Source organism: Myxocyprinus asiaticus, chromosome 39 (assembly GCF_019703515.2).
Source record: "Myxocyprinus asiaticus isolate MX2 ecotype Aquarium Trade chromosome 39, UBuf_Myxa_2, whole genome shotgun sequence".
Taxonomy (NCBI): Eukaryota; Metazoa; Chordata; class Actinopteri; order Cypriniformes; family Catostomidae; genus Myxocyprinus; species Myxocyprinus asiaticus.
In genome coordinates, this window is record NC_059382.1 from 33,790,162 (window position 1) to 33,815,723 (window position 25,562).

The 25,562-nt window shown below is 41.3% G+C and overlaps 1 protein-coding gene across 6 annotated transcripts in view; it reads left to right on the forward strand.

The window, feature by feature from the left end:
• Positions 1–25,562, forward strand: part of LOC127430127 (teneurin-4-like) — a 443,558-nt gene that overhangs the window by 209,125 nt on the left and 208,871 nt on the right. For all 6 annotated transcript variants that reach the window (XM_051679634.1, XM_051679635.1, XM_051679636.1 and 3 more), the window contains exon 4: positions 22,583–22,829. In XM_051679634.1, coding sequence (XP_051535594.1) covers positions 22,583–22,829 — 247 coding nt within the window. The remainder of the gene's footprint in view (positions 1–22,582; positions 22,830–25,562) is intronic.

Below are 25,562 nucleotides of genomic sequence, written 5' to 3' on the forward strand. Positions count from 1 at the left end.
TCGTTCCCGAATCTCTTCCCATGTTCGCGACCATGGAGGTCATTTCCCATTCATCCAGGACTCTTGGTCTTGAGCCTCCCATGGCTCTGTCTTCCGCGGCTGCGCCCCCAGAGTCTTCCGCGGCTGCGCCCCCAGAGTCTTCCGCGGCTGCGCCCCCAGAGTCTTCCGCGGCTGCGCCCCCAGAGTCTTCCGCGGCTGCGCCCCCAGAGTCTTCCGCGGCTGCGCCCCCAGAGTCTTCCGCGGCTGCGCCCCCAGAGTCCGCCTCATCTGCTCTGGTCTACTTGGTCCTCTGAGCCTGCAGCATCGCCCTGGCTCTCCATCCTTCCGGCTCCACCTTGGTTTCAAGCCTCCATGACTTTGCCTTGTTCCTCTGCTCCCCTTGCCACTTGTGCCCCTTTGAATTACCTGTTTTCCCCCACACCCCATGGACAATTTGTTTTTGTTTTGTTTTTTGGAGCGTCTGGAATCCGCTCATTAAAAGGGGGGCTCTGTCACATATTCCCTGTTTTTTGTATTGACTTGTGTTGAAATTCTGGTTTAGTTCCCTGTTTTTCCTGTTAGTTTTGTACCCCTTGGTAGTTTCTTTTCATGATTGGTTTTCCCCTGATTGTTTCCCCAGGTGTTCTTCGTTCCCTTGTGTATTTAAGCCCTTGTTTTCCCCTGGTTTCTTTGTCAGTCTTCATCTGTATGCTGTGATTTGTTCCCTGTGTTTTGTTTCATTATATGCTGAGTTACCTGGTTTACCTTTATTTTATTAAAAGGCTGCATTTAAATCCTCATTCCTCTCCTGTCTCGTCACAATGGGGCTGGATAGCGTGGTTTAGTCATAGCTTAGTTGGTGTGAAAAATATATAGAATAGAAACATTTTTAACTGTTATGCGAGTAAGATTGAAGTATTGTTTAGGGCTGCCACTAGCGGCTATTTTGATAATCAATTAAAATTTAGTATACTTACAATTTATAACTTATTATATACACATGATTAAATTAAATGGGGGGGTGGTATCCCTTGTTATTAATGATACGCCAATGAATGAATCGCATACATAAATATTTGCTGAGAAAGACCCTCAAATAACAATAATTCAATAATGATTAAATATTTATAAATAGTTATATTTAAATAATTATAAATAAACTTTATACAGTATATATTCTAAAATAAATAATACATATAATTAAAATGCATTACATTACTTTGGCACATAAGTAAAGCATTAAAGACAATACAAAAAGTGGCTTTAGAATGCAATATATTGTTTATTTCCATATTATTGAACATAAGCCTTTCATTGGCCTACAGTTCATAGCAATCCATTTTGCTATTGAATTCATCAATCAGTCCGAGATTTATTATAAGAGCTTGATGCGTGAATGAACAGCTGTGTCAGACGGACACTTTTGGAGCATCTCGGTTGCGTCGTGTCATAAATGTACCATTTTTAGGTCGCTGTGTCAAGATAATCAAAGCTTCAGACTTATTTCTTATGACTTAATATTCCTTTTTACGGTCCAGGGACAAGATTAATAGTGAAAAACATTTTAACACATTGTTTTTTATATAATTAATCACACCGAATTAATTTTATATAATTATACATCCAATCTTGCCATTGGATTGTATGTAAAGTGCTGCTATTGTTCTTGTACTCATGCAGTCTCATATCTCAGAAGGATTTGCAAAAATAAAAAGAAAAAAAAGACAAGACAAGCAAAATTATAGTGGAAGCATTTCAAGAAGTATATATACTATATATATATTTCCCAAAATAGGCTGTTCCATTTTCAGGTGGTGTGAAAAATGTTCTGTTAGTGAAGTACTGTATGATTTTTTGGTCCAGTGTTTCCATGATGTTTTACTTTAAATGTTTTTGTGAGCTTCACCCAGTTACAGATTTATTTGCTGTTGATTAACTGTTTTATATACTGTTGGTTACCAGTGGTCCTTTCTAAATGTTTTATGAGTTATGTTTTTAGTTAGTCTGTCTAGTTTATTAGTCTGTCTAAAAATGGTAACAATTAAAAAATAATTATTACAAATTATCACAGTTGTACAATTCTCCTTCTCAGCTGGACAAATTCAGAGGGAAAAGACAGATACAAAAAGACAGACAGCTTTTATCTGTGCATTTAAGGCTTTTATTTATTCTTTCTGCATGTTTCTCTTTCATTTTATTTATTTATGTGTGTTCTGTTATTTGGGTGTGTGTGTTTAAGTTCTCCCCATGTGTTGTTTTGTGTTTGTGGTCTACAGGTCCTCCTCTCCATTGCTCATCTGCCTCCTCCTCCCCTGTCGACTCCCCTTACCCTCCCCCTTCCAATGCAGCCAAACAGGGTCAGGGAAGGTTGCTAGGTAACAGTGGGGCTCAGGCTGGCCTGGACTCTGAGTCAGAAGATGAATTTGGCCACAATTCATTCTTAGTTAAAACTGGCTCAGGGAACGTCAGTGCTCCGGCCGATGTGACTGCTAATGGTGAGTCCCTAGAAGTATCGCTGCCTGCTAGGGGTCCTGACATCCTCTGCTGGACCTGCTTTGGAGCTGGTGGAGGTAGCCAAAGGCTGAACCTCTGTTTGTGGATTTTTTTTTTTTTTTTTTTTTTTGGTAGTGGCCAAGGTGAGATGTTAGCTGAAAGTTTTTTTGTTTGTTTGTTTGTTTGTTTTTGGCCTGCTGAAGAGAAGTCACGTTCAAAGAGAAGCTCTTGGTGGGAGAGAGGTTATTTCAGAGATGCTGATAAAAGATTGTTAGAGGCTCCCGCAACATCCACAGTTCACTCAATAGTATGAACATAAATCTTACGAAGTTCTTCTTTTTGCCTATTAAGAAGTTTGTTGTAATATATGATGAATTCAGTTCAGTTGGGCCACGTTTGTCATTTCACTGTTAAAGAGTGACCCAGTTAAGCCATTTTAAAATAAAATGACACGTAAATGGCAACAAATTGCATTGATTGCAACTTTTTATGCCTTGTAAAAGTATGTTTTGATCACATGATTGATCACATTGGAGACTTCTCAAGATAATTATTTCTTTAATAAATATTATAGAATTGGTCTTGGCATTCTGAAATCCCAAGCTTTGTTTTCCACATGTGTGCTCTCTCTGTTTGATTAAAGAAATTGGCAGAATAACCCTTGCAGATGTCATGACTTATTTCACCCTATGCCATGACTTCTGATGTGGTTAATAATATATGTCACAAATTGGGCAGTTTGAATTACTTGGTTTGCGATTTAAGTTTATATACTGTCATAATCCACCAGTCTCTATTTTATTATTATTATTATTATTTATTTTTATTTATTTTTTACTTAATTTGGAAAGTTGTGGAAACGTAATAGTAGTGTTTTTCTTTTGTTGTTGGAGCAAACAGATATTTTCTATGGTCTCACATTCACCACTATCAAAGTTTACCCTGCAATCATTTACTTCATAGTTCCAAAACCCTAAAGTGTGAAAAGGGTTCATTCAGATCATGGAGCAATATACTGGTCAGGCATGTTAGATAAAGGAGACTTCCAAAATGTGTAGTGTTAGTGGTACTCCAGGAAAGGATCGAGAAACACTGTTTTAACTGATTCATTCTTTTTTCAAATCCCAAAAGGAAGCAAATTTGGCAAAACTATTTGATAAAAAGAGAGCCTAAATCTGTCTTGCATTAATGTCCATGTTGTGGACTTGTTTATACTGCAAAAGATTACCAAATTAGAAATTAGATAAACAAAATTATTTGTTAACATGCTTTCCAGATAAGAAAGCTTCACTTTGCTTAACATGCTTTCCAGATAAGAAAGCTTCACTTTGCTTTGATAAGAGCGGAGAGCATTCTGATTCTGAAAAGGCGATATGAAGCCTGTCATCGCTAGCAGCTCCCGGCTTCTCCCTCAAGGCTGCTTTACAGAGTAGAACAAAAAATGCTTTAAATAATTGATCAGCCTTTACAAGTTAACCACCCAAGGCTGGAATTACATCAAACTCTGCAGTATTTCGGCTGCCTGCCTCCACACTGCCTCTGTAAAGCAGTGAATTACCCTCCCCTGGCAAGAGCTTTCTCTTTCTCCACACAGCAGCTATCTTTCATCCTGGTCACCAAGCAGTGGCACATCAGCACTAAAATGGGATTTATCTTTTCAACAAATGGCTGTGATTTGCATTGGTATATAGGGTACCCTCAGGCTGAGGTGAGGGGTAGCACACTCACCAAAGGAATTGGCCTCTTACCTCCGAGCTATGCAAGGCACCATAAGGCTCTATTTGACTGAGACACAGGTGCTATGGAAGAGCAAGTTTATGTGCAGGAGTTAAACTTACCATCCTCTGGTAATAAAATTGTGGGGTTCCTACTAGAGGCTATGCTGTGTTGCATGAGGTCGATACAAGGTTTTATCCTGCTTTATTTTCTTTGCCCCATATGAGTCAGTAACTTTTTATTGAAAGCCCAGACAGTTCTTGCACAGCCAGTCGTTTTTGCTTTTAAAACCTAACAGCTATGTTCACACAGCAACAGAATACTATTGTCAGTGCTGTTCTGAGTGTTAAATTCAGTTATGTTCACAAACATTTTGGTTAATTTTGAGCATTAGGGTTTGCCCTAACCCTAACATCTGCAGGTCTGTAACCGAAGTGTCTTCCTTAATTTTTCAGGACTCACTGAATTTCGAGAGTGAGTTCTGGTGTTATGTGCTATTCGAATGGAACCACACTTGACAACTAGTTGTCTGCCGCATCATGGAGATGTATGTCACGAGGCACGTGATTCATTCATTGCAATCGTTCTTTCATTGTATCTATATGACAATTTGAGAGTCTGTTATTAACTGTGGTTGTCAATCCCAATCACTTACTGTGTGAACACTGTAGCTACTGTTGTGATTGTAGGTAAACAAGTGGTAAATTATGGAAATTGGCCTACTCTTTTGCAGAGCACCCTCATTGTCATTTTGTATTGTTTAGCTACTGTATTTGCTGAGCCTTTGGACAGAACAAGGACCCATTTATAATATGAAAAGAGAGATGCAGCTGTTTATTCACTTAAACCACCTAATGAATCTATTTTAGCTATTCATCTAATGTTGGAGATTGGGACAGGCCTTTATACCTGAGAATAACAGGCAACTGCTTTCAATTACCTAGCATTAGCATATTATGACGCACATTAGCAGAAATGCAGGATAGCTCAAGGCTTAATAAGAGCAGCGTGGTAATGCTATGCTATTGGATAGTTGGACGTGTCCTACGTTATAGTCTTTCATTTTAATGAAGATGTGTCTTCACATTCAGGCTGAGTGGCAGAAATTTCCTTCCAAAAACACACAGCAGATTAATTAGTGCAGTTAGCGCAGCATATTTCACACATTTTGAAGACTTTTTTTCACTGCATTTAATGTATTTGCCCTGCCCTGCGTAAACATGAGCAGATGTCTTGAAATATATTTGTCATACAGCTTCAAGACTCTTTTTTAAAAATTTTTATAGGTTTTTACTTTGTTCCTCCTGGTAGAGTTTAATATTACATGTTTCTCTATCTTCACCTTGTCAGGATAATAAGCAAGCAAATTAAAACATTTTTAAACTGTTCTGCAGTTTGACTAAATGCTGAGTATTACAGATTTGACAAATTACAAAGAGAGAAAAAGAAGTAGATGAAGAGAAAGGCCATGGACTGGGTGAGAAAGAGATTCTAATGTAAAATTGTTAGAGTGAATAAAGTCCCAGATTTATGTTACCGGTGTTGATATGATTTTGTCTGTGTGTCTTTAGAAACAAGGGATATTATGTAGTTTCGTAATTCTGTGTTCCAGAACTGAGGCAAAAGCTGAAAAGGCTTAGCTCAGGGTTTCGGGCTGCAGATTTGAACACAGAGCGTGTTTTCAGAGGAATTTGATATGCTTTTCAGGCAATTGAGGAGGAATTACACAGGAGAACATAGGAAAGCTAATCCTGACATCTGCATGGTGAGGAGATATGAAGTACTAAATCGTGCTACATAGATTCAAAGCTGGTTAGCGTTTAAAATATCGAGTCCCGAGTGTTTAAACACAGCATTGAGCAGAGTCATACACAGAAATTTCACCTCAGAGAAATCTCTTCACTACCAAAATTCATCTCTGCTTATAAGCTCTCAACCTGCAGATGGAGTTATCAGTCTGAGGCAATTTAACTTTTCCCAGAGTGGTTTTACATTATCAGAAGAAAAAAAATGCATCTGTTGCATTTTAGAATCCTAAAGGCTCTCAGTTGTATTTTATTTTTCTACGTATCTACCTGCCAAAACGGCCTGAATCTGCAGCTCACAAACCAGATGCCTTTCGTATTTAAAAAGACAGATTAAGAAAGCTGGAAAATGTAGAAAAGAGACAGTGAAAGATCTCTGCTTAGGACTGTTAGCTTGATGGGACAGACTTGCTGAGGCTTGAGGTCTTTTTGTTGAGCATGTATTCCTCCATGGCCCCTGTCTTTCTCTCAGGGTCCTGTTCCTGGAGAGCTGGCTATTTGGCCACTGGCTCCCCGCTGAGCTACTGTTCTTCAGCACAGAGCCCCCTTTGTGTTAGCATCCATAACACTGAGCAGCATGGGGCTTGGACCACAGTGGGCTGCCCCTCTGTAAGGGCTCGCACAACAAGCCTTTGCAGTTGACCAGACAGGAATGAGCGGGTAGAAATTAAGCTGCGGGGCCAGCCTGCAGCACCACATTTGGATCAATTCGGTTTCATCTGAACTTATTTAATCAACTCACCCACCTCCCACCCCTGCCCGTCACCAGCGCAAAGGGATAAAATGAGGTTTACGGGGTCACACTGGAACATACATCCACTGGAGAGATAAGAATGGGCAGGAAAGTTTGTAATTTAATAAGCAACACATCGTACCACTCCATTCTGTCGCAATCTTCCCTGCAGGAAAATCCAGCTCATGCTGGAGGCTGTGTTTTGGAACATAGTATCATGGTTTCTAGCTGGTCTAAGCTAGAGATTAGTTGGTCAAAGCTGGTGATCAGCTAGTCCAAGCTGATCACTGGCTGCTTGACCATTTACCATGTTCCAAAACCAGCTTGACCACTTAAAGCTGGTATAACTAGTGGTGTCTGATTTATTGCTGGTCCAAGATGATCTACCAGTGATTTATCTGTATGCTATTTATAATTTCAACTACCAAGCCAGCCACCAAGATGTTACCTCAGTCCATTTTCTAACTGAATATAGCTAGTCCTTTTCCTAATGCTTGGAAAGCCAGCTTCTGATGGAAGCTATGTTTTGGATCATGGTATCTGGTTTCTAGCTGACCCAAGCTGCTCATTAGCTGGTCCAAGCTGATCATTTGGCTGGTTGACCAATTACCACATTCCAAAACCAACTTGACCACTTTAAGTGGTATGACCAGCAACCATCTGGTTTGTTGATGGTCCATGATGATTTACTAGCAATTGTATCTGTGTTTTGGAACATGGTAACTGGTTTCAAGCTGGTTCAATCTGGTGAATAGCAGGTCCAAGATGGTCAACCAGCTACTACTGTAGGTCCAGAAAACCAGCATGACCACCTTAAATTGCTATAACCAGCTGGTATCTAGTTTGTTGCTGGTCCAAGATGGTCTACCAGCATTTTTTGTCACTGAGAAAAAAAATACTTTATTAATTGCTTTTAGTTAGCCACCAGGATGTAACCGCAGTCCATATTTCTAATTGCATCCAGCCAGCTGTTTTCCTAATGCGTTGTCACCTTTGGTAAATGTACATTGCATGCTCATGAATCGCTGCTTTATTTAGATAATCCATTCTGAGGTTACCATGGAGATAACAAAGCACCAGACAGAGCCATCTGCAGGTTTCAACATCAAATATGTCTTTGTGACCCACTGGAACACAAAAACTGCACACATTTTATGAAAACAACACCTTTGCCTTTGATTCCATGTGATTTTTGAATCATAATCTGACTGCTGCCATTTATATAGGCTATCTGTTGAAGATATGTATCTTCTGTGATATAGGTTTATATGTTTTGTATTTTTTTGTCATTTTTGTGATCTAACTGTGGACGTGTCAGAGAGGCCTTTGGTTACTAATACTGTACTTGATGAGGTTGAGAGCATGACTGAATCTGAGCTATATCTGGTAGCCTTCAAATGAAACTAGTGAAGACAGCTTGTATTCCCACAGGTATATTCCTTGCTATCTTTCCTAAGGGTTAGGAACCACACCTAAACCGGTGATTGAATGTAGGAAAAAGTGAGAAAACCGTAGACACACAACCTTCCATTAATGCTCGGGATAGCTGTCGGCTGTTCACACTGATTGGAGAACAGTACAATCTGAAAACAAACCTAGCAGGAAAGACAAATGCTCACAGATCTAAGGTCATTGCTGCTATTTTTAGCTACAGGAGTTGTGGTAGTGGACATCGTTTAATTATCTGTCTGGCTTGTAAAGAGATTTTGATTATTCTGCTGCTCATCTCACACGTTGCACATCTTATCAGGTGTCTAAGACAGCAAATAAGTTTGCACTCTCAGGTGTGACGACTGTTATTCTGAGACTGTTATTCCGTAACAATAAACTGAAATAAACTTTCATCAGCCTATGAACTTTCTTCAAGTTATAATGCAGTTACAAAATCTGAACTCGCCAAATGAATCTGACAAAAACCTCAAAAGGAAAACTTAAAAAATAATAAATTATTCTTTGCATACATAAAAAATGTCTGTTTTAGGACCATTAAGATTTTTTGCATTGTAAATTATTTTCCTCTAAAATGTATTACTGTAATGTGACATTTTTTAAATGTTTCTTTCTTGAAATGTTTATCAGCATTTTTTGACAGTACAATGAATACTACGATAGTATAAAAAAATAAAAAAATAAATAAAATAATAATAATAATTAATTGTTTATTTTCACATTATCTCAATGTCAATGATTATTTATTTATTGACTTCTTTTTTTTTTTTTCATATGGTATAAAGCATTTTTTACATTTTATTTTTTGTATATTTATATTTTATTATTGCGGTAAAATATGACCAGGTTTTGTGAAATTCACCCAAATAAGGCACTACAAATCGAAATTCTTTTTTGTGTATGAGAAGCTTTGATTATGGAACTCTAAAGTGACACATTTGGATGACCTCCTTCCTTATCAATTATTTATATACACAAATCAATTCTGCTCCAGGGTTTGATGTTTTAGTGTTTCTTGTTGGTTAACTAACACTGCGGACTTGAGCAACCCAATTTTCATTGGAGATTGACTTCAGACAACTTTAATGGGCTTTTGTTGCCTGCAAATATTGAGTTTGAGAGAAGAGCTTCTGAAATATTTCTGCACTGTGATCAGTTGCTAAAAGGAGTAAAACTGCAATCATGAACATCATCTCAGATCAAATGATCTTTTTAACACTTTTCATTAAAGTTCTTGCACCTCTTTTGAGTACTCCCCTCCCCCTTTAAAAACTTTGCTGTTAATCGACATATATAAATATGCCATTGAATTTCCACAGAGAGCTGCTTGTCTCCCTTTGTAATTGCCATTTTATTCATTTGCTGTCTTGTAATCAAAAAGCAATTTTACATCCTGCAAAGTGTCTTCTAAAGTAATTAGGTACCTATTATATTCTTAATCTCAAGAGAGGGTGAATCTCACGAAAACATGTCCAGGTCAATTTTCATCACAAAATGGCAAGGGAAACGAATTGCACAAAGAAAACTAAGCCTACTTTTGGGATATTTTAAGATCTTTTTTTTATTTTATTTTATATATATATATATATATATATATACACACTGGTGGCCAAAAGTTTGGAATAATGTGCAGATTTTGCTCTTATGGAAGGCAATTGGTACTTTTATTCACCAAAGTGGCATTCAACTGATCACAATCTATAGTCAGGACATTAATAACATGAAAAATTACTATTACAATTTGGAAAAAAAAATTCATAACTTCTTAAAATACTTCAAAAAGTTGTCATCAAAAAATCCTCCACGTGCAGCAATGACAGCTTTGCAGATCCTTGGCATTCTAGCTGTCAGTTTGTCCAGATACTCAGGTGACTTCACCCCACACTTCCTGTGGCACTTGCCATAGATGTGGCTGGCTTGTTGGGCACTTCTCACGCACCTTACAGTCTAGCTGATCCCACAAAAGCTCAATGGGGTTAAGATCCATAACACTCTTTTCCAATTATCTGTTGTCCAATGTCTGCATTTCTTTGCCTACTCTAACCTTTTCTTTTTGTTTATCTGTTTCAAAAGTGTCTTTTTCTTTGCAATTCTTCCCATAAGGCCTGCACCCCTGAGTCTCCTATTTACTGTTGTACATGAAATTGGTGTTGAGCAGATATAATTCAATGACGCTGTCAGCTGAGGACATGTGAGGCGTCTTTCTCAAACTAGAGACTCTGATGTACTTATCCTCTTATTTAGTTGTACCTCTGGCATTCCACATCTCTTTCTGTCCTTGTTAGATCCAGTTGTCCTTTGTCTTTGAAGACTGTAGTCTATACCTTTGTATGAAATCTTCAGTTTTTTTTTGGCAATTTGTTTGTCACTGTATAGCCTTCAGTCCTCAAAACAATGACTGACTGATGAGTTTCTAGAGAATGTTTGATATAATGGCAAGTGATTTTCTAGTACCAAATTAGCAATTTAGCATGATTACTCAAGGATAAGGTGTTGGAATGATGGCTGCTGGAAATGGGACCTGTCTAGATTTGATCAAAAATTACTTTTTTCAAATAGTGATGGTGCTGTTTTTACATCAATAATGTCCTGACTATACTTTGTGATCAGTTGAATGCCACTTTGGTGAATTAAAGTACCAATTTCCTTCCGAAGCAAAATCTGTACATTATTCCAAACCAGTGTATAATATGGTCTTTATCATAACGTTTTATTATTAATAATAATAATAATAATTTTAATTTTTTACTGCATTACAGTATAGAGATTTTTATTTATTTATTTTGCTTTTAGGTAATGATAATAGGGGATGTCACAAAGCAAAACATGTGATTGGCATAAAAATAGGCTTCATTGTCCATAAAGCTTGTATGTTCTTATTTCTTTGTGTTGATTTTAGGGTGAAATATATCCTTAACGTGTTCTTGACAGGTTTTGTGAGATTCAACCGAGAAAATTTTGGCCACCTACTTAAAAAAAAAAAAAAAAAAAAAAGCAATCCGAGGATGAGTGGTTTTGTTTTTATTCTTCTGGACTTTTCTGGAGACCATTTGAAATCCAAGTACCTTCCCTAGAATAATCTGTACTTTAACAGCCAATCAAACTTCTCCGCCACTGGCTGAAGTTGTGCAAACTAGATCGATGAACGACCTTCAGCTCTTTCAGGTCCTTCTGGATGGCGATGAAGTGTTCTTGCTGAATCATTACTTCTTGTTTTATTATGCTCATTGTCTCAAAAAGTCCAATGAGCCTTACGATTGGTGCTTTTCAATGGAAGTAAAGCTCAAGCCCTTGAATGCTGCATCAGCATTCTGTTTACTGGCACTGTTTAGGGACTACAAACCCTTTATTAAATCAATCTTCTGAACAAAGACATTTAGGGTAGTGTTTACAATTAGCTGTTGCTTTGCTTATCCTTGTTTTAGTCTTATTATGTTCCATAGCATTCATTACATGTGTAATGTGTTTTTCATGTTGTTGTTTCCTGACATATACTTGTACAATTTACTTTCCCTGATAGAATTTTCTATTTCAGTTCAGTACCGCATTCATACAGGTGAATTGTGTGCATTTTGCTGCAAAAAACAGAATTGCAAAAATAATTACTGTTTTTAAAGTCACACTGTACATTCCATTCCATCCAACACCCCCCTGATTTCCATTGACCCTCTCAACCCATAATTTTCATTTTTTTTAAATGATTCTTTCAAATTGTAATAGAAAAAAAAAAATAATAATAATTTACACAGTAAAATAAACTGATTCAGCAAGCCGTGCTGACATTAACCTCTTTTGAATCTTGTCATTTTTATAGTGGTAGTACTGCACCTGCACAGTATTTCGTTCCTTTATAATGCTGGGGAAATGGTGTACCTCTCTTCCAGCTCTCCATCTGTTTTGATCCGGTTTTATCAGGGTCATCATCAGCTTGGCTCAGCAAGGCAACACAGCTCTGAGTAATTGGTAGCGTAGGATTGTGTGAATGCAGCTTGGTACGGGCCCATCTGTCACTGGCTCTGACAAATGATCCGGCCATGTGCCCAAAATGAAAGAGAATAAAAAAAGGAATGGGTCCCTGTCAGCATAGCATCCCATAATGATCATCAGTAGAAATGTGCACTCACCACATGGTGCAAAGCTCTCATTTAGTCATGTGATAGATGTGAGTACTTGCGTTTCTTCACCGTGGTGACATGTCACCAATGGAGAACATACTGTGTCGCATAGTGTGTGAAACTGCGGTGACACCTTTAAAGCATGCAACTTTTGCAGTATTCAAGAGGAGAAAATGATTCAGGGATGCTTAGTGTATTTCACTCAATGCCATCTGCGCTTGCCAAAATGTCACCATTCGAATCCCAAAGAAACCTTATTTGCAAACATGTTTGTATAAGGAATGTACCTAGATGGTCAACGGTTTAGTGGCAGTGTTTAAAAATTCTCTAGCAACTTCTTACATCTTAAAATTCATCCTCTTAAAAGTGCTGTAAGTGATTTTAAGCATAGTGACTTGCCTCAATCCGGGTGGCGAAGGACGAATCTCAGTTGCCTCCGCGTCTGAGACAGTCAGTCCGCGCATCTTATCACGTGGCTTGTTGAGCGTGTTAACTGCGGAGACATAGCATGTGTGGAGGCATCACTCTATTCTCCGCAGCATCCATGCACAACTCACCACGCGCCCCACCGAGAGCGAGAACCATACATTATAGCGACCACAAAGAGGTTACCCAATGTGACTCTACCCTTCCTAGCAACTGGGCCAATTTGGTTGCTTAGGAGACTGGAGTCACTCAGCACGCCCTGGATTCAAACTCGCGACTCCAGGTGTGGTAGTCATCGTCAATACACACTGAGATACCCAGGCCCCTTATTTTTGCTTTTTTAAAGAAATGGAGGGGCGAGTCAAAATACATATCTGTGGTAATCAACATTATGCTAAACATGCTGTCGATTGAGCTTAACTTGTATTGAATATTCCTTTAAAAGTACTTAACTTCAGCCATCAATGCACTGCTTTTAGCATTGCCTCACCGCCTTCAAGATAATTGCCAGTTACTGTTGGACTTCAAATCATGTTCCTTTTGTCATGCACAATCCATAGGACTATGCTTTTTGTGCAATTATATATATATATATATATATATATATATATATATATATATATATATATATATATATATATATATATATACTTTACCATTAAAAAGTTTGGGATCACTTGACTGAAATGTTTCTCATGATCTTAAAAACCTTTTGATCTGAAGGCGTATGCTTAAATGTTTGAAATTAGTTTTGTGGACAAAAATATAATTGTGCGAGCATATTAATTTATTTAATTACAAAACTAAAATAAAAATAAAAAATAAAGAAATAATAAAGAAAAGCAGCCACTAAGTGCCCAGCATATAGATGGGAACTCCTTTAATACTGTTTAAAAAGCATCCCAGGGTGATACCTCAAGAAGTTGGTTGAGGAAATGCCAAGAGTACATTTCTGCAAAATCTAGGCAAAGGGTGGCCACTTTGAAAATGCTAAAATATAACATAGTTTTGATTTATTTTGGATTTTTTTAGTCCAACATAAATCCCATATTTCCATTTCTATTATTCCATAGTTGTGATGACTTTACTATTATTCTAAAATGTGAAAAAAAAAATAAAAATAAAGAATGAGTAAGTGACCCTAAACTTTTGAACGGTATTTTTGTTTTTCTTTTTTTTTTTTTTTTTAATATCTGTCAGATGTTACCCTACTGAAAGTGTCTGACATTCAGTATGTGCTATTTTATTTTTTGCTTTTTGTATACATTCAAGTGGATGTCTTTGGCCATTGCCTAATAGGTCCCATGCCATAAGCATTGCATTTTTAAGATAAGCTTAAAACCAGAGTTCTGTTCCATTCCGTCCAGCTGTTTTTGAATGCCCCATAAAAAGTAACTAGTCAATTTTGAAAATATTTAGTTTTGCTTATAGTATACCTATCTTCTGATATACAGAAGATATATATCGCATGGGGTTAGCCTTACAGGGAACCGCCACATGCGGAGCACCTACCCCAGAACAGGGCTCTTAGTTAGCGCATGTACTGGGCCAGCAGCGAATCTCTCTGAAAACTCGACTGCCACAGGGCTCGGAGGAAGTCAACCAGGGAACAAACTTGTGAACACTACTGGGAATTAATGGCACACATCTTCAGCTCAAAAGGAGGTTGAAGGCACTATGTGCAAGTGATACACCCAGCCGGCTATCCCGGGCTTATCCGCTTTTGTTGCGTGCCACTACCTGGGATGAAACCGGTTCCACCCGGAGGTTGTAGAACCTTGCACAGGTGTTGGGTGTTGGCCAGCCCGCTGCTCTGTAAATGTCTGTTAGAGAGACACCCCTGGCCAGGGCCCAGGGAGCCGCTACACCCCTGATAGAATGGGCTTGTAGCCCTACCTGGGGCGGCATGTCCTGGGCGACATATGCCATAGTTATGGCATCAATGAGCCAGTGGGCGATCCTCTGCTTGGAGACAGCGCTTCCTTTCCGCTGTGCACCAAAGCAGACAAAGTGCTGCTCAGCGATTTTAAAGCACTGCGTGCGATCCAAATAGATGCGTAAAGCACGCACCGGACATAGCGACGACAGGGCTGGGTCTGCCTCCTCCTGGGGCAGTGCTTGCAGGTTCACCACCTGGTCCCTAAACGGGTGGTGGGAACCTTGGGCACATAGCCCGGTCGGGGTCTCAGGATCACATGAGAGTAACCCGGACTGAAATCCAGGCATGTTTCACTGACAGAGAACACTTGCAGGTCACCTACCCTCCTGATGGAAGTGAGCGCAGTCAGGAGGGCAGTCTTCAAGAAGAGTGCCTTAAGCTCGGCTGACTGCAAAGGCTCAAAGGGGGCTCTCTGTAGACCCTGAAGAACTACAGAGAAGTCCGATGAGGGAACGAGGTGCGGTCTGGAGGGATTCAGCCTCCTGGCGCTTCTTAGGAACCTGATGATCAGGTCGTGCTTCCCTAAGGACGTACCGTCAACTGTGTCGTGGTGTGCTGCTATGGCGGCAACGTACACCTTCAAGGTGGAAGGGGACAGCCTCTCTTCCAACCTCTCCTGCAGGAAGAAAAGCACTGATCCAACTGCGCATCTCTGGGGGACGGGAAGAACACCACTTAGCGAACAGACGCCACTTAAAAGGCATACAGGCGCCTCGTAGAGGGGGCCCTTGCCTGAGTGATCGTGTCTACCACCGCTTAGGTCTTCCGCGTCCCATCCAGGGGCCAGACATGGAGATTCCAGAGGTCTGGTCGCGGGTGCCAGATGGTGCCTCGTCTCTGAGAAAGAAGATCCTTCCTCAGGGGAATTCGCCAGGGGGGGCTATCACGAGGAGTGTGAGGTCAGACAACCACGCCTTGGTGGACCAGTAGGGTGCTACCAGGACGACCTGCTCCTCGTCCTCCCTGAACTTGCACAGGGTCTGTGCAAGTAGGTTCACTGGGGAAAAACGCATATTTGCGCATGCCAGGGGGCCAGCTGTGTGCCAGCACGTTTGTGCCGAGGGGGTCTCAGTCAGGGCGTACCAGAGCAGGCAGTGGGGAGGATTCTTGGGAGGCGAACAGGTGCACCTGTGCCTGTCAAATCGACTCCAAGTCAGCTGGACCACCTGAGGGTGGAGTCTCCACTTTACCCTGAGGGTAACCTGTCATGACAGCGCATCCGCTGTAGTGTTGAGGTTGCCTGGGATGTGAGTGGCTTGCAGCGACTTAAAGTGCTGCTGACTCCAGAGGAGGAGACGGCGGGCGAGTTGTGACATGCAACGAGAGCGCAGACCGCCTTGGCGGTTGACATATGCTACCGTTGTCGTGTTGTCTGTCTGAACTAACATGTGCTTGCCCTGGATCAACGGCCGAAACCTCCGCAGGGCGAGCAGAATTGCCAACAACTCGAGGCAGTTGATGTGCCAATGCAGTCGGGGACCCGTCCAGAGGCCAGTGGCTGCATGCCCATTGCAAACAGCACCCCAGCCCATTTTGGAGTCATCTGTCGTGACCACGACGTGCCTGGAGACCAGTTCTAGAGGAACGCCTGCCCGTAGAAACGAGAGGTCAGTTCAAGGGCTGAAAAGACAAAGACAGACCGGCGTGATGACCACGCAATGTGTCCCGTGGCGTCATGCCCATCTTGGGACTCGAGTCTGGAGCCAGTGCTGAAGCGGCCTCATATGCATCAACCCGAGCGGGGTGGCCACCGGCGAGGATGCCATATGCCCCAGGAGCCTCTGAAAAAGTTTCAGTATTACCGCTGTTTTCTGTTTGAACGCCTTCAAACAGGCCAGCACCAACTGGGCACGCTCGCTCGTAAGGCATGCCATCAAGGAGACTGAGTCCAACTCCAAACCGAGAAAAGAGATGCTCTGAACCGGAAGGAGCTTGCTCTTTTCCCAGTTGCCCCGAAGCCCTAGTCGGCTGAGGTGTGAGAGCACCAGGTCCCTGTGTGCGCACAACATGTCTCGAGAATGAGCTAGGATTAGCCAGTTGAGAATGCGAATGCCCACCTCCCTTAACGGGGCAAGGGCAGCCTCTGTGACCTTCGTAAAGATGCGAGGAGACAGGGACAGGCCGAAAGGGAGGACTTTGTACTGATACGCCTGACTCTCAGACGCAAACCGCAGGAAGGGTCTGTGTTGAGGAAGGATCGAGACGTGGAAGTACGCATCCTTCAGGTCCACCGCCGCGAACCAATCTTGATGCCGGACGCTCACCAGAATGTGTTTTTGCGTCAGCATCTTGAACGGGAGTCTGTGTAAAGCCTAGTTCAGTACTCACAGGTCCAAGATTGGCCGCAACCACCGCCTTTATTTGGTACGATGAAGTAGGGGCTTAAAAACCCCTTCTTCATCTCGGCTGGAGGGACAGGTTCTATCGCGCCCTTCCATAGGAGGGTAGCGATCTCCGCGCAAGGTAGCAGTGATTTCGTCCTTCACCAAGGTGAAGTGGACACCGCTGAACCTGGACGGACGCCAGGCGAAGTAAATCGTGTAGCCGAGTCGGACGGTCCGGACCAGCCCTTGCGACGGATTGGAAAGCGCAAGCCATGCGTCCAAGTTCCGCGCAAGGGGGACCAAAGGGACATCGTCATCGGATGTACCAGCAGGTGTGGCCTCGCGGCGGGGCGGAGCTCGAGGTGCCACACCACGTCATGGCCATGCTGAGTCTAAGAACATTGAAGCACTTACCTGGCTCCTTGTGACCACCCCCGGAACAGCCTGGGATGGGGGAGGAAGAGGCCTGTCCTCGTGACCCATGGAGACTGTCACATCGGGGGCGGATTTGTGCCACAGCTGGGCGCTCAGGGGCGGGAGATCGCTGCTGGAGCGCCAAACCTGCCAAATAGAGTGGTGGACGGTGGTCGTGATGACGGCCGTGCACACCGCATATGTGACCCAGGGAACAAGGAAGCCGCTCTTGCTGAGCTCTTGAGTACTGCAGCCACTTGGGCATGCAGCACAATTAAATGCAAAAGGTAACAAAAAGATGGAGAGATCTGCTTACCAGCTCCAGAGCAGCAGGTTTCGTTGTCACTGGGTCGCCCATCTCAAGGGCACTTTGAAGCCTTTCACGGGTTCTGGGCGGCCGCGAGACAGGTGGCGTCTGCTTCCTGCGGTGGGCTCCATGCTGGGGCCGGGCCGAAGGGGTGGGCTGCAGCAGAGCCGATGCAGTCACCACAGGGGGACGCCCTTGGCGATGAGTAGACGGGGTGCGGGATCTTGAGCCGCGCCGGGGCAGGATATGCCGGCTAGCATCTGTCTACTACTCCACCGTCGAGAACTGCTGGGCAAAGTCCTCGACGGTGTCGCCGAATAGGCTAACCTAGGAGATGGGGGCAGCAAGGAATCGTGTCCTGTTGGCCTCACCCATCTCGACCAGGTTGAGCCAAAGGTGGCGCTCCTGGACCACTAATGTGGACATCGTCCGCCCGAGAGACCGCGCCGTGACCTTCGTCGCTTGGAGAGCGAGGTCGGTCGCCGAGCGCGGTTCCTGCATCAATCCCGGGGCGGAAATACCCTCGTTCAGTTCCTTTAGTGCCATGGCGGGCTTGCAGGAGAGCCATGGTGTGCAGGGCGGAGGCGGCTTGTCCGGCGGCACCGTAGGCCTTGGCTGTCAGAGACGATGTAAACCTACATGCCTTGGACGGGGGCTTTGGGCACCCGCGCCAGGTGGCAGCGCTCTGTGGGCATAGGTGCACCGCGAGCGCCTTTATCCACCGGGGGATTGCTGAATAGCCCTTGGCCGCCTCACCATCGAGGGTAGTGAGAGCAGGGAAACTGAAAATATCAGGACCGGGCAGTAAAAAGTGCCTCCCACAACCTTGTCAGCTCTTCATGCACTTCCGGGAAGAAAGGAACGGGGGCGGGGCGGCCCAGGAACCAATCACCGAACCGCGAGGGTTCAGGGAAGAGCGGAGGGTTCCACTCTAGCCGACGCTCGCGGCTGCCCGGGAAAGCATGTCGTCATCTCCGCATCAGCCTGTGACTGGGCAGTTGTCCCCGAAGGGAGGAGCCCAGCTGAGGCTTCCGACTGGACGAGCCTGCTCTCCGATGCTGCGCTCGAGAACTCATCACTTTCGCGGGCTCCGAATGAGAGGTCGAACTCGCCGTGAGACGAGCCGGCGGACTCATCCGGAAGCCCGATCGAGGCAGACGAGCGTGCTGGGGAATGGGAGGTCTGCGGGGGAAAACCCGGCGGAGGCGGTCCCATTGGGGTCCCCAAATCGCCCCCAGTGCTAGCTGCGCTGGCCTCATACCCGTGGGTAAGAGGACCGAGGTGGGCCTCTGGGGTGGCTTGCTTTCTTACGAAGGTGAGCCGTGACCGCAACGTTGCCATGGACATGTCCTTGCAATGAGAACATGACCATCCACAAATACTGTCTCCGCGTGAGCAGTGCCCTGACACGAAAGACAGTGATCGTGACCATCAGAAGGCGAGAGATAACGAGCGCAACCAGGAATAACACACAATCGGAAAAGCATCTTTAGAAAGACGCATCTTTAAAAAGATGTTCCGTGTGGCGCTTTAGAGAAATATACTCTTTTAGAGAAATATACCTATTTAGAGAAATATACTCTTTTATTTCTACCGAAGCGCCCAGGGGCATTCTCTGCATTGCACCAGTGCAGAGGGGGGAGAAGCCGCTGAAATGCGCTGTCGTGGGAATTCAGCTCAGTGAGCATGACTGTTCGGCTCCGAAGAGAAAATCTGAATGAGTAGTTGCATACCAGCTCCTTTTATACCCGTATGTCCGGGAGAGTGGCATGCAAATACCACTCGCCAATTTTCATTGGCCTTTTATCAAAGACCAGAGGTGTCTCGGGCTCCCAAGAGTGACCCCTAGTGTCACTACATCGACACAACGTCGAGTGAGTGACAGATAGGGAACTACAACACATTACTCAACAAGTTTAAATCAGTAGAATTCGCGACAACAATGTTCAATACATCACAAAAATCCAAACATATTTGCAAAGCACGGAAACATGTAAATTGTTAATGACTGCAAGATACAGTGACGATGAAGCACTGGCCAAATGGGGTTGGTGACATTTCCATGAACTGGCCTGAAACTCTCTCACAGTGTGCCATCCTATTATTGAGCCCTGACAACATCTTTAGCTCACTAGCCACACCTTTAGTAACAGGCCGAACTCTTCTTGGCAAGGAGGCCATTGAGTGTCGACGTCAGATGTAAAATGAAGTGGCTTTGCTCTTCAGTATGGGCTCTTATAGTGCAATATTCAGAGGTGCTAGTTTATTGATTGATGAAGATATGAAAATGAATGGCTGTGGAGGGCACAAGGACACAAGGGTTTTTATCTGCATCTGAATTGCCACAATCTGATGCTCAGGATCTCGCATCTGATAGTCCCCCATCGCCTATGATGCAAAGTGGTTCTAGGCATTGCATTGGAAGCTGAACCAATTTGCTCTTTTTTTGGAGCCCAACCTGACAAACAGCACTAGATCATGGCGTGAATTTCAAACAGGTTGACACTGGTAATTCAGTCAACTTGATAATGACAGATTGTCAGTGACATGTTTTGCTGATGCTGTTTGGGAGACTTGTTGTAAGAGGAAGCAGAAGCACTGTTTAGATTGACAAAGGGAAGCTTTGCAAAGTGCGAGATGAAAATAAGCGAGGTCTGTCTGTAGTAACCCATGGTTACTACATTCATGGTTGCTACAATATTACTATAGTAAACCTTGGTTTATGCCAAAAAAACATGGTTACTACAGTATTACTATAATAAAACCATGGTTAATTTTTGTAAGGGTTGAAAAAATTAGGGTGACAACATTAAAGCTGAAGTATGTAGCTATTCATAGGCAAATTTTCTCAAACGGTAAGCACTGTGTTTCTGTGGCGATATGAAAATTGCTGTGATTGTTTTGAGCGACTTGCTTAGACTTGCTTTGTGACTTTGGGGCGGGGCTATTTCTTTGATTGACCAATGGCAGATTGGGGGCATATTCAGAAAGCTGTTTTAAAAACTAAGTTTATTTTTGAAATTCCATTTGGTGGCGTTAGTGGCGCAAAAATTACATTAGTGGCGCAAAAATTACATCAGCTTTAAATTGAACATAAATGTATATTTAATATACATTAACAAACTAGAAAACACTCTTTTTTGTATAACTTAATCGAAATGTAGTGATAAACAGCAGAAATTAACTAAACACTTCGCTTCATAAAAGGAAGCAAAGTCAGTGAATCATTTATGCAAACGAGTTAATTTACATGAACTGTTCGATAGAACCGACTCACTAAACTGAGTTCCCAATGCTAAATATAAGGTAATCCTTTATTTTAACTGGTTCATTTACATGAACTGTCCAAAAGATCCATTTCACTTAAATCAGTGGTTCTCAAAGTGTGGTACGCGGAATGTCCTCAGGTGGTATGCAGCGCGACCCAAGATATTTAGCTACATTAAAAATAATAGAAATATAGATTTTATTCAATTGTTTTCCATGTTTTATTTCAATTGTATGTCTATAAGAGTCATGTATAGCCCACTTTAGTATAGCCTAATTTTTTTACACTGCTAGTGCGGGATGTGAACAGATAAAATTTTGTGCACGCGGCTGCGATGATGTCTCTGTGTGCACACCAGAATATCAGTCCCACGCAGAAACAGAATGGTAAAAACTGAAATGAAAAACAGGGTCTAGCAATGCCTAAGCTCCAAATTTCTAAATATATATATTATATACATTATATAATAATGATATTAATCAAATATGGCATTGTGTATGTTGCTCACACTCCTCAAGACAATGCTCAAAAATGTATATTTGCCAAATGCTGAAAAAATATTATAGTGAACAATTTGGTGACTAGGTGGTACTTGAATGTTCTGATTTGATCGCAGGCAGTACTTGGCCTGAAAAGTTTGAGAAGCACTGACTTAAATTATTTAGATTTCCTATCACTACATGAGAGATCTCCATTGCTGCGTTCGCAATACAATGTAACAAACGTAGGGCTTTGTGACTCTACCGTACTACTCGAAATAAAGAACTTGTTACTGGAAAATCAACACTATTTTGAAAATACCCAAACTACTATCACACCACTGAAAAAAAAAAAAAAAAAAAAAAATATATATATATATATATATATATATAATTTAGTTAAGTTAATAGTGGTGCTGTTTTTAGCGAACTGCTCCCCAACACAGCTTCGTTGTTTGCACAACCCCATTGCTAATCGCTGCATTGTGTCACTGTGCATTCGTGTAAAGTTGAACTCTGCTCAACTTTGTCACATCAGCAATGACCTCTATTCCTCATGTTGCTTCAGATCACTCTCTGTGACAAAAAATTGCTTTTTTTCTCTTAGTGATTGCAAAATGGTGTCATTTGGAAGGTCCATTGGCCACTGTCAAAAATTACTTTATTTGCCAATTAAAATTTGTTGACAGCAATCGTAAGAATGGTAATTCAGTGCTTAGGCTGTTGCTTTAATGGCTGCTATCGGTAATGTTTGTGACATGAAATTGTGTTTGACTCACATGAAATGGCCTACGTCAATCAAAGAGAGAAATATTCTGCCATTATAGATTTTTTTCTTGTGCACCCCCAGTGGACAATTTGGGAACTGCTTATGGCTTAATTTCATTTTATTTTTATTTTTTTATTGCTGATAGTGCTGTTTGTTATATTAAAATGTCTCTCTCTCTCTCTCTCTCTCTCTCTCTCTCTCTCTCTCTATCTTGGATGCTTGTGCAGAATCAGACATACACAACAGATATTTGTGCCACACACTAATTACAACTGTACACCATTTCTTAAATAGGTATTACGTTTAATTGCTGATACTGCTGTTTGTTATATTGAAACATCTTTTTTTCTCTCTGTCTCGATCCAGAGGGCTCTTACCAAAACCATTCCCGGTTGCGTACGCCACCTCTGCCCCTTTCACACTCCCACTCACCTAGTCAGCACCACGCCGCCTCCATCGGCTCCCTAAGTCGCAGCAACTACACCCAGCGCAGTAACCCGAGTCCGGCACCCACCGATAGCTCAGCACCCAATGAGGGTCCTACCAGTGCCCAGGACTCAGGCAGCGCCCAGGACAACTGGCTTCTTAACAGCAACGTTCCTCTTGAGACCAGGTATGTTGGGTACTGCACTCTTCGCCTGGAGTAATGGCTAATTTAATAGTTTTGAGGTGTCTGTCAGACTTTAGTGACACTACATTAGCTGTTTATAATGCATAATAAGGCATGCATATGTTGGCTGCATGAAGCATTTAATGCTCTTTATAATCTGCTTAAGAGATCAACTGCTCTGTTAATACTTAATAATCAGCATTTATGTATGCCTCTTGTAGCTCTACATGATGCACCATACAGTTTAATACTGTGCAGTAGAATTGAGAGTTAAATGGAGCTTTACAGTCTGTCACACATAACAGATCTCATGTAGCTCCATTTTTTCAATAAATCCTTGCAATAGGTCAACATGCATTAAAAACATGAATAGATTATGTATAAAACAAGAGAAAAGCTTGTTTTTTTTGTTTTTTTTTTTTTTCTGGGGTCCTGAAGTATCCCCATCTCAGGCTGGGTGATATGGCAAAAAAAATAAAAATGCACAAAAAAAAAAAAAAAAGATGTGTGAAATATGAATGCACATATTGTGCAAACGTGGCTTAAATTTAACTCAGACATTTTAAACTTTCGAGCTACAATTGCTGTACATAATATTATGATATACAATTGTACTGAAAAAGTACTGCCTTTCTTCGACACAATGTTATCCTGATGTGAAGAGCCACTAGTCTCCTTTTTGTTAACCTATGTTACATTCATTTTGAGTGCACAACGTGTGCAGATAATCAGATTGGGGTGGCATCAAGCCAAGCATTATGAACATGTCTTTCTCTTCCTTATTCTGCCATTGGTGGTTTGACAGCGTGTCAATATAGTGTTCGCTAATACATTTATGTGAAACCTTGATATCTGAAAATCAAAAACCTAAAAAAAAAAAAGAATCATATTAATAAATAAAATCAGAAAAATTGCAGAGGCCTGTCACCAACAATAATGTGTCTGATCTAATAACAAATGCCTTAGATGCAATAGATGGGCAATTTTAGCCAAGGTTCCGAAGAGGAACTTTTACAGTATTTTTTGTTTTGTTAACGAAATCTATTCAAGATCTGAGGAGGTGTTTTGAGAAGCATACAAGCCGTGAATCAGCCAAGTGTAAGTGCATCTGCTTGTTCAATCCACATACGTAAGCGTTACTACTCCCAAATGGAACTACGCCAGCATACAGAAGTTTAAAAGCACCTTTTGTACCACAAATGTTAAAGTAAACTTTAACCCGGTTGGAGGGCAAAATTATTGAGGAGGACAGTGATAACCCCAGAGTCTTTACCAACAAATTTCAGCTCCTTATTTATCCCCCATCATGTTTGCCTCTTTGTGAGAGGGATGTGATGTGGATGTAATCAGTCAAGAAGCTCTCAGATGTCTGTTTGCATTGTTCAGGCTGCTCCTCATGCATGGCGGAGGGGAATCAGAGCTGTCAGAGCAGCCTGAAGAGGAATGATATATTCTGATGTTCAGATTACCTCCACCACCCACACAGTTCAACCCGGGCGAGAACCCAGATGACTCGTCTCATATTTATTTTAGCTGCTGTAAAAATGTTAACGTTTCTCTGAATTTAAGGCTATGAGATCATGAGGCCTGTGATGTACAGGTGCTCTTAGTGTAATGTTTTACTAATGGGATTTTGAAGTTATTTATTTATTTGTGTTAGGGAGGGCCAATGTCCCTTTTTCATGAGTTTGGTGTGTTCTGTGAAAACTTTCAAGAAATGTCCAGTTCATTAAAAGACAAATTGGACAAAAATAAATAAAAACAAAATATATATATATAAACATTACATTTTGTTCCTCCCATTATTTTCATGGCAGTTAAGCACATTAACCAGTTATCAGAAGATTAATTTGATTAAAAAAAGAAAAGATAAAAGGGAAGATATATGTATTAATATATCATTTTAATTGTGAAGTTCTTTTATTATTATTATGCATCATGATATTAGTAGTTGTACTGAATTTAATTTATGTTGGTTTAATACAATAAAAATAAAATAATAAAATCTGTGTCTGGACCAGATGGTTTTCATTAATGTATTATGGTAACGATAATTTTTTTTTTTTTTTTTTTCTACATTGTAGTGATGAGAATTATGTTTTTTATTTATTTTTTTGTTTTTGCTTTGTTAGTTTTTATATTTTATTTTATTACAGGTATACAGTATATAATATATATATATATATATATATATATATATATATATATATATATATATACAAAACTTTTGAAACACTTGACTGAAATGTTTCTCATGATCTTAAAAATCTTTTGATCTGAAGGCGTATGCTTAAATGTTTGAAATTAGTTTTGTAGACAAAAATATAGTTGTGCCACCATATTAATTTATTTTATTATAAAACTAAAATTTAATAAAAAAAAAAAAAATAAAAAATTGATGACTTGGACCAAATAATAAAGAAAAGCAGCCAATAAGTGCCCAACATAGATGGGAACTCCTTCAATACTGTTTAAAAATCATCCCAGGGTGATACATCAAGAAGTTGGTTGAGAAAATGTCAAGAGTACATGTCTGCAAATTCTAGGCAAAGGGTGACTACTTTGAAGATGCTAAAATATAACACAGTTTTGAATTATTTTGCTTACATTAGTTCACATTTACTATATAGTCTAGTCAATAAGAGTTAATAATGCTGACAAATTATAAAGATGTATAATTTGTCAACATTATGAACAATTTTGAACAGCACACTATATAGTAAATGTGAATTCATT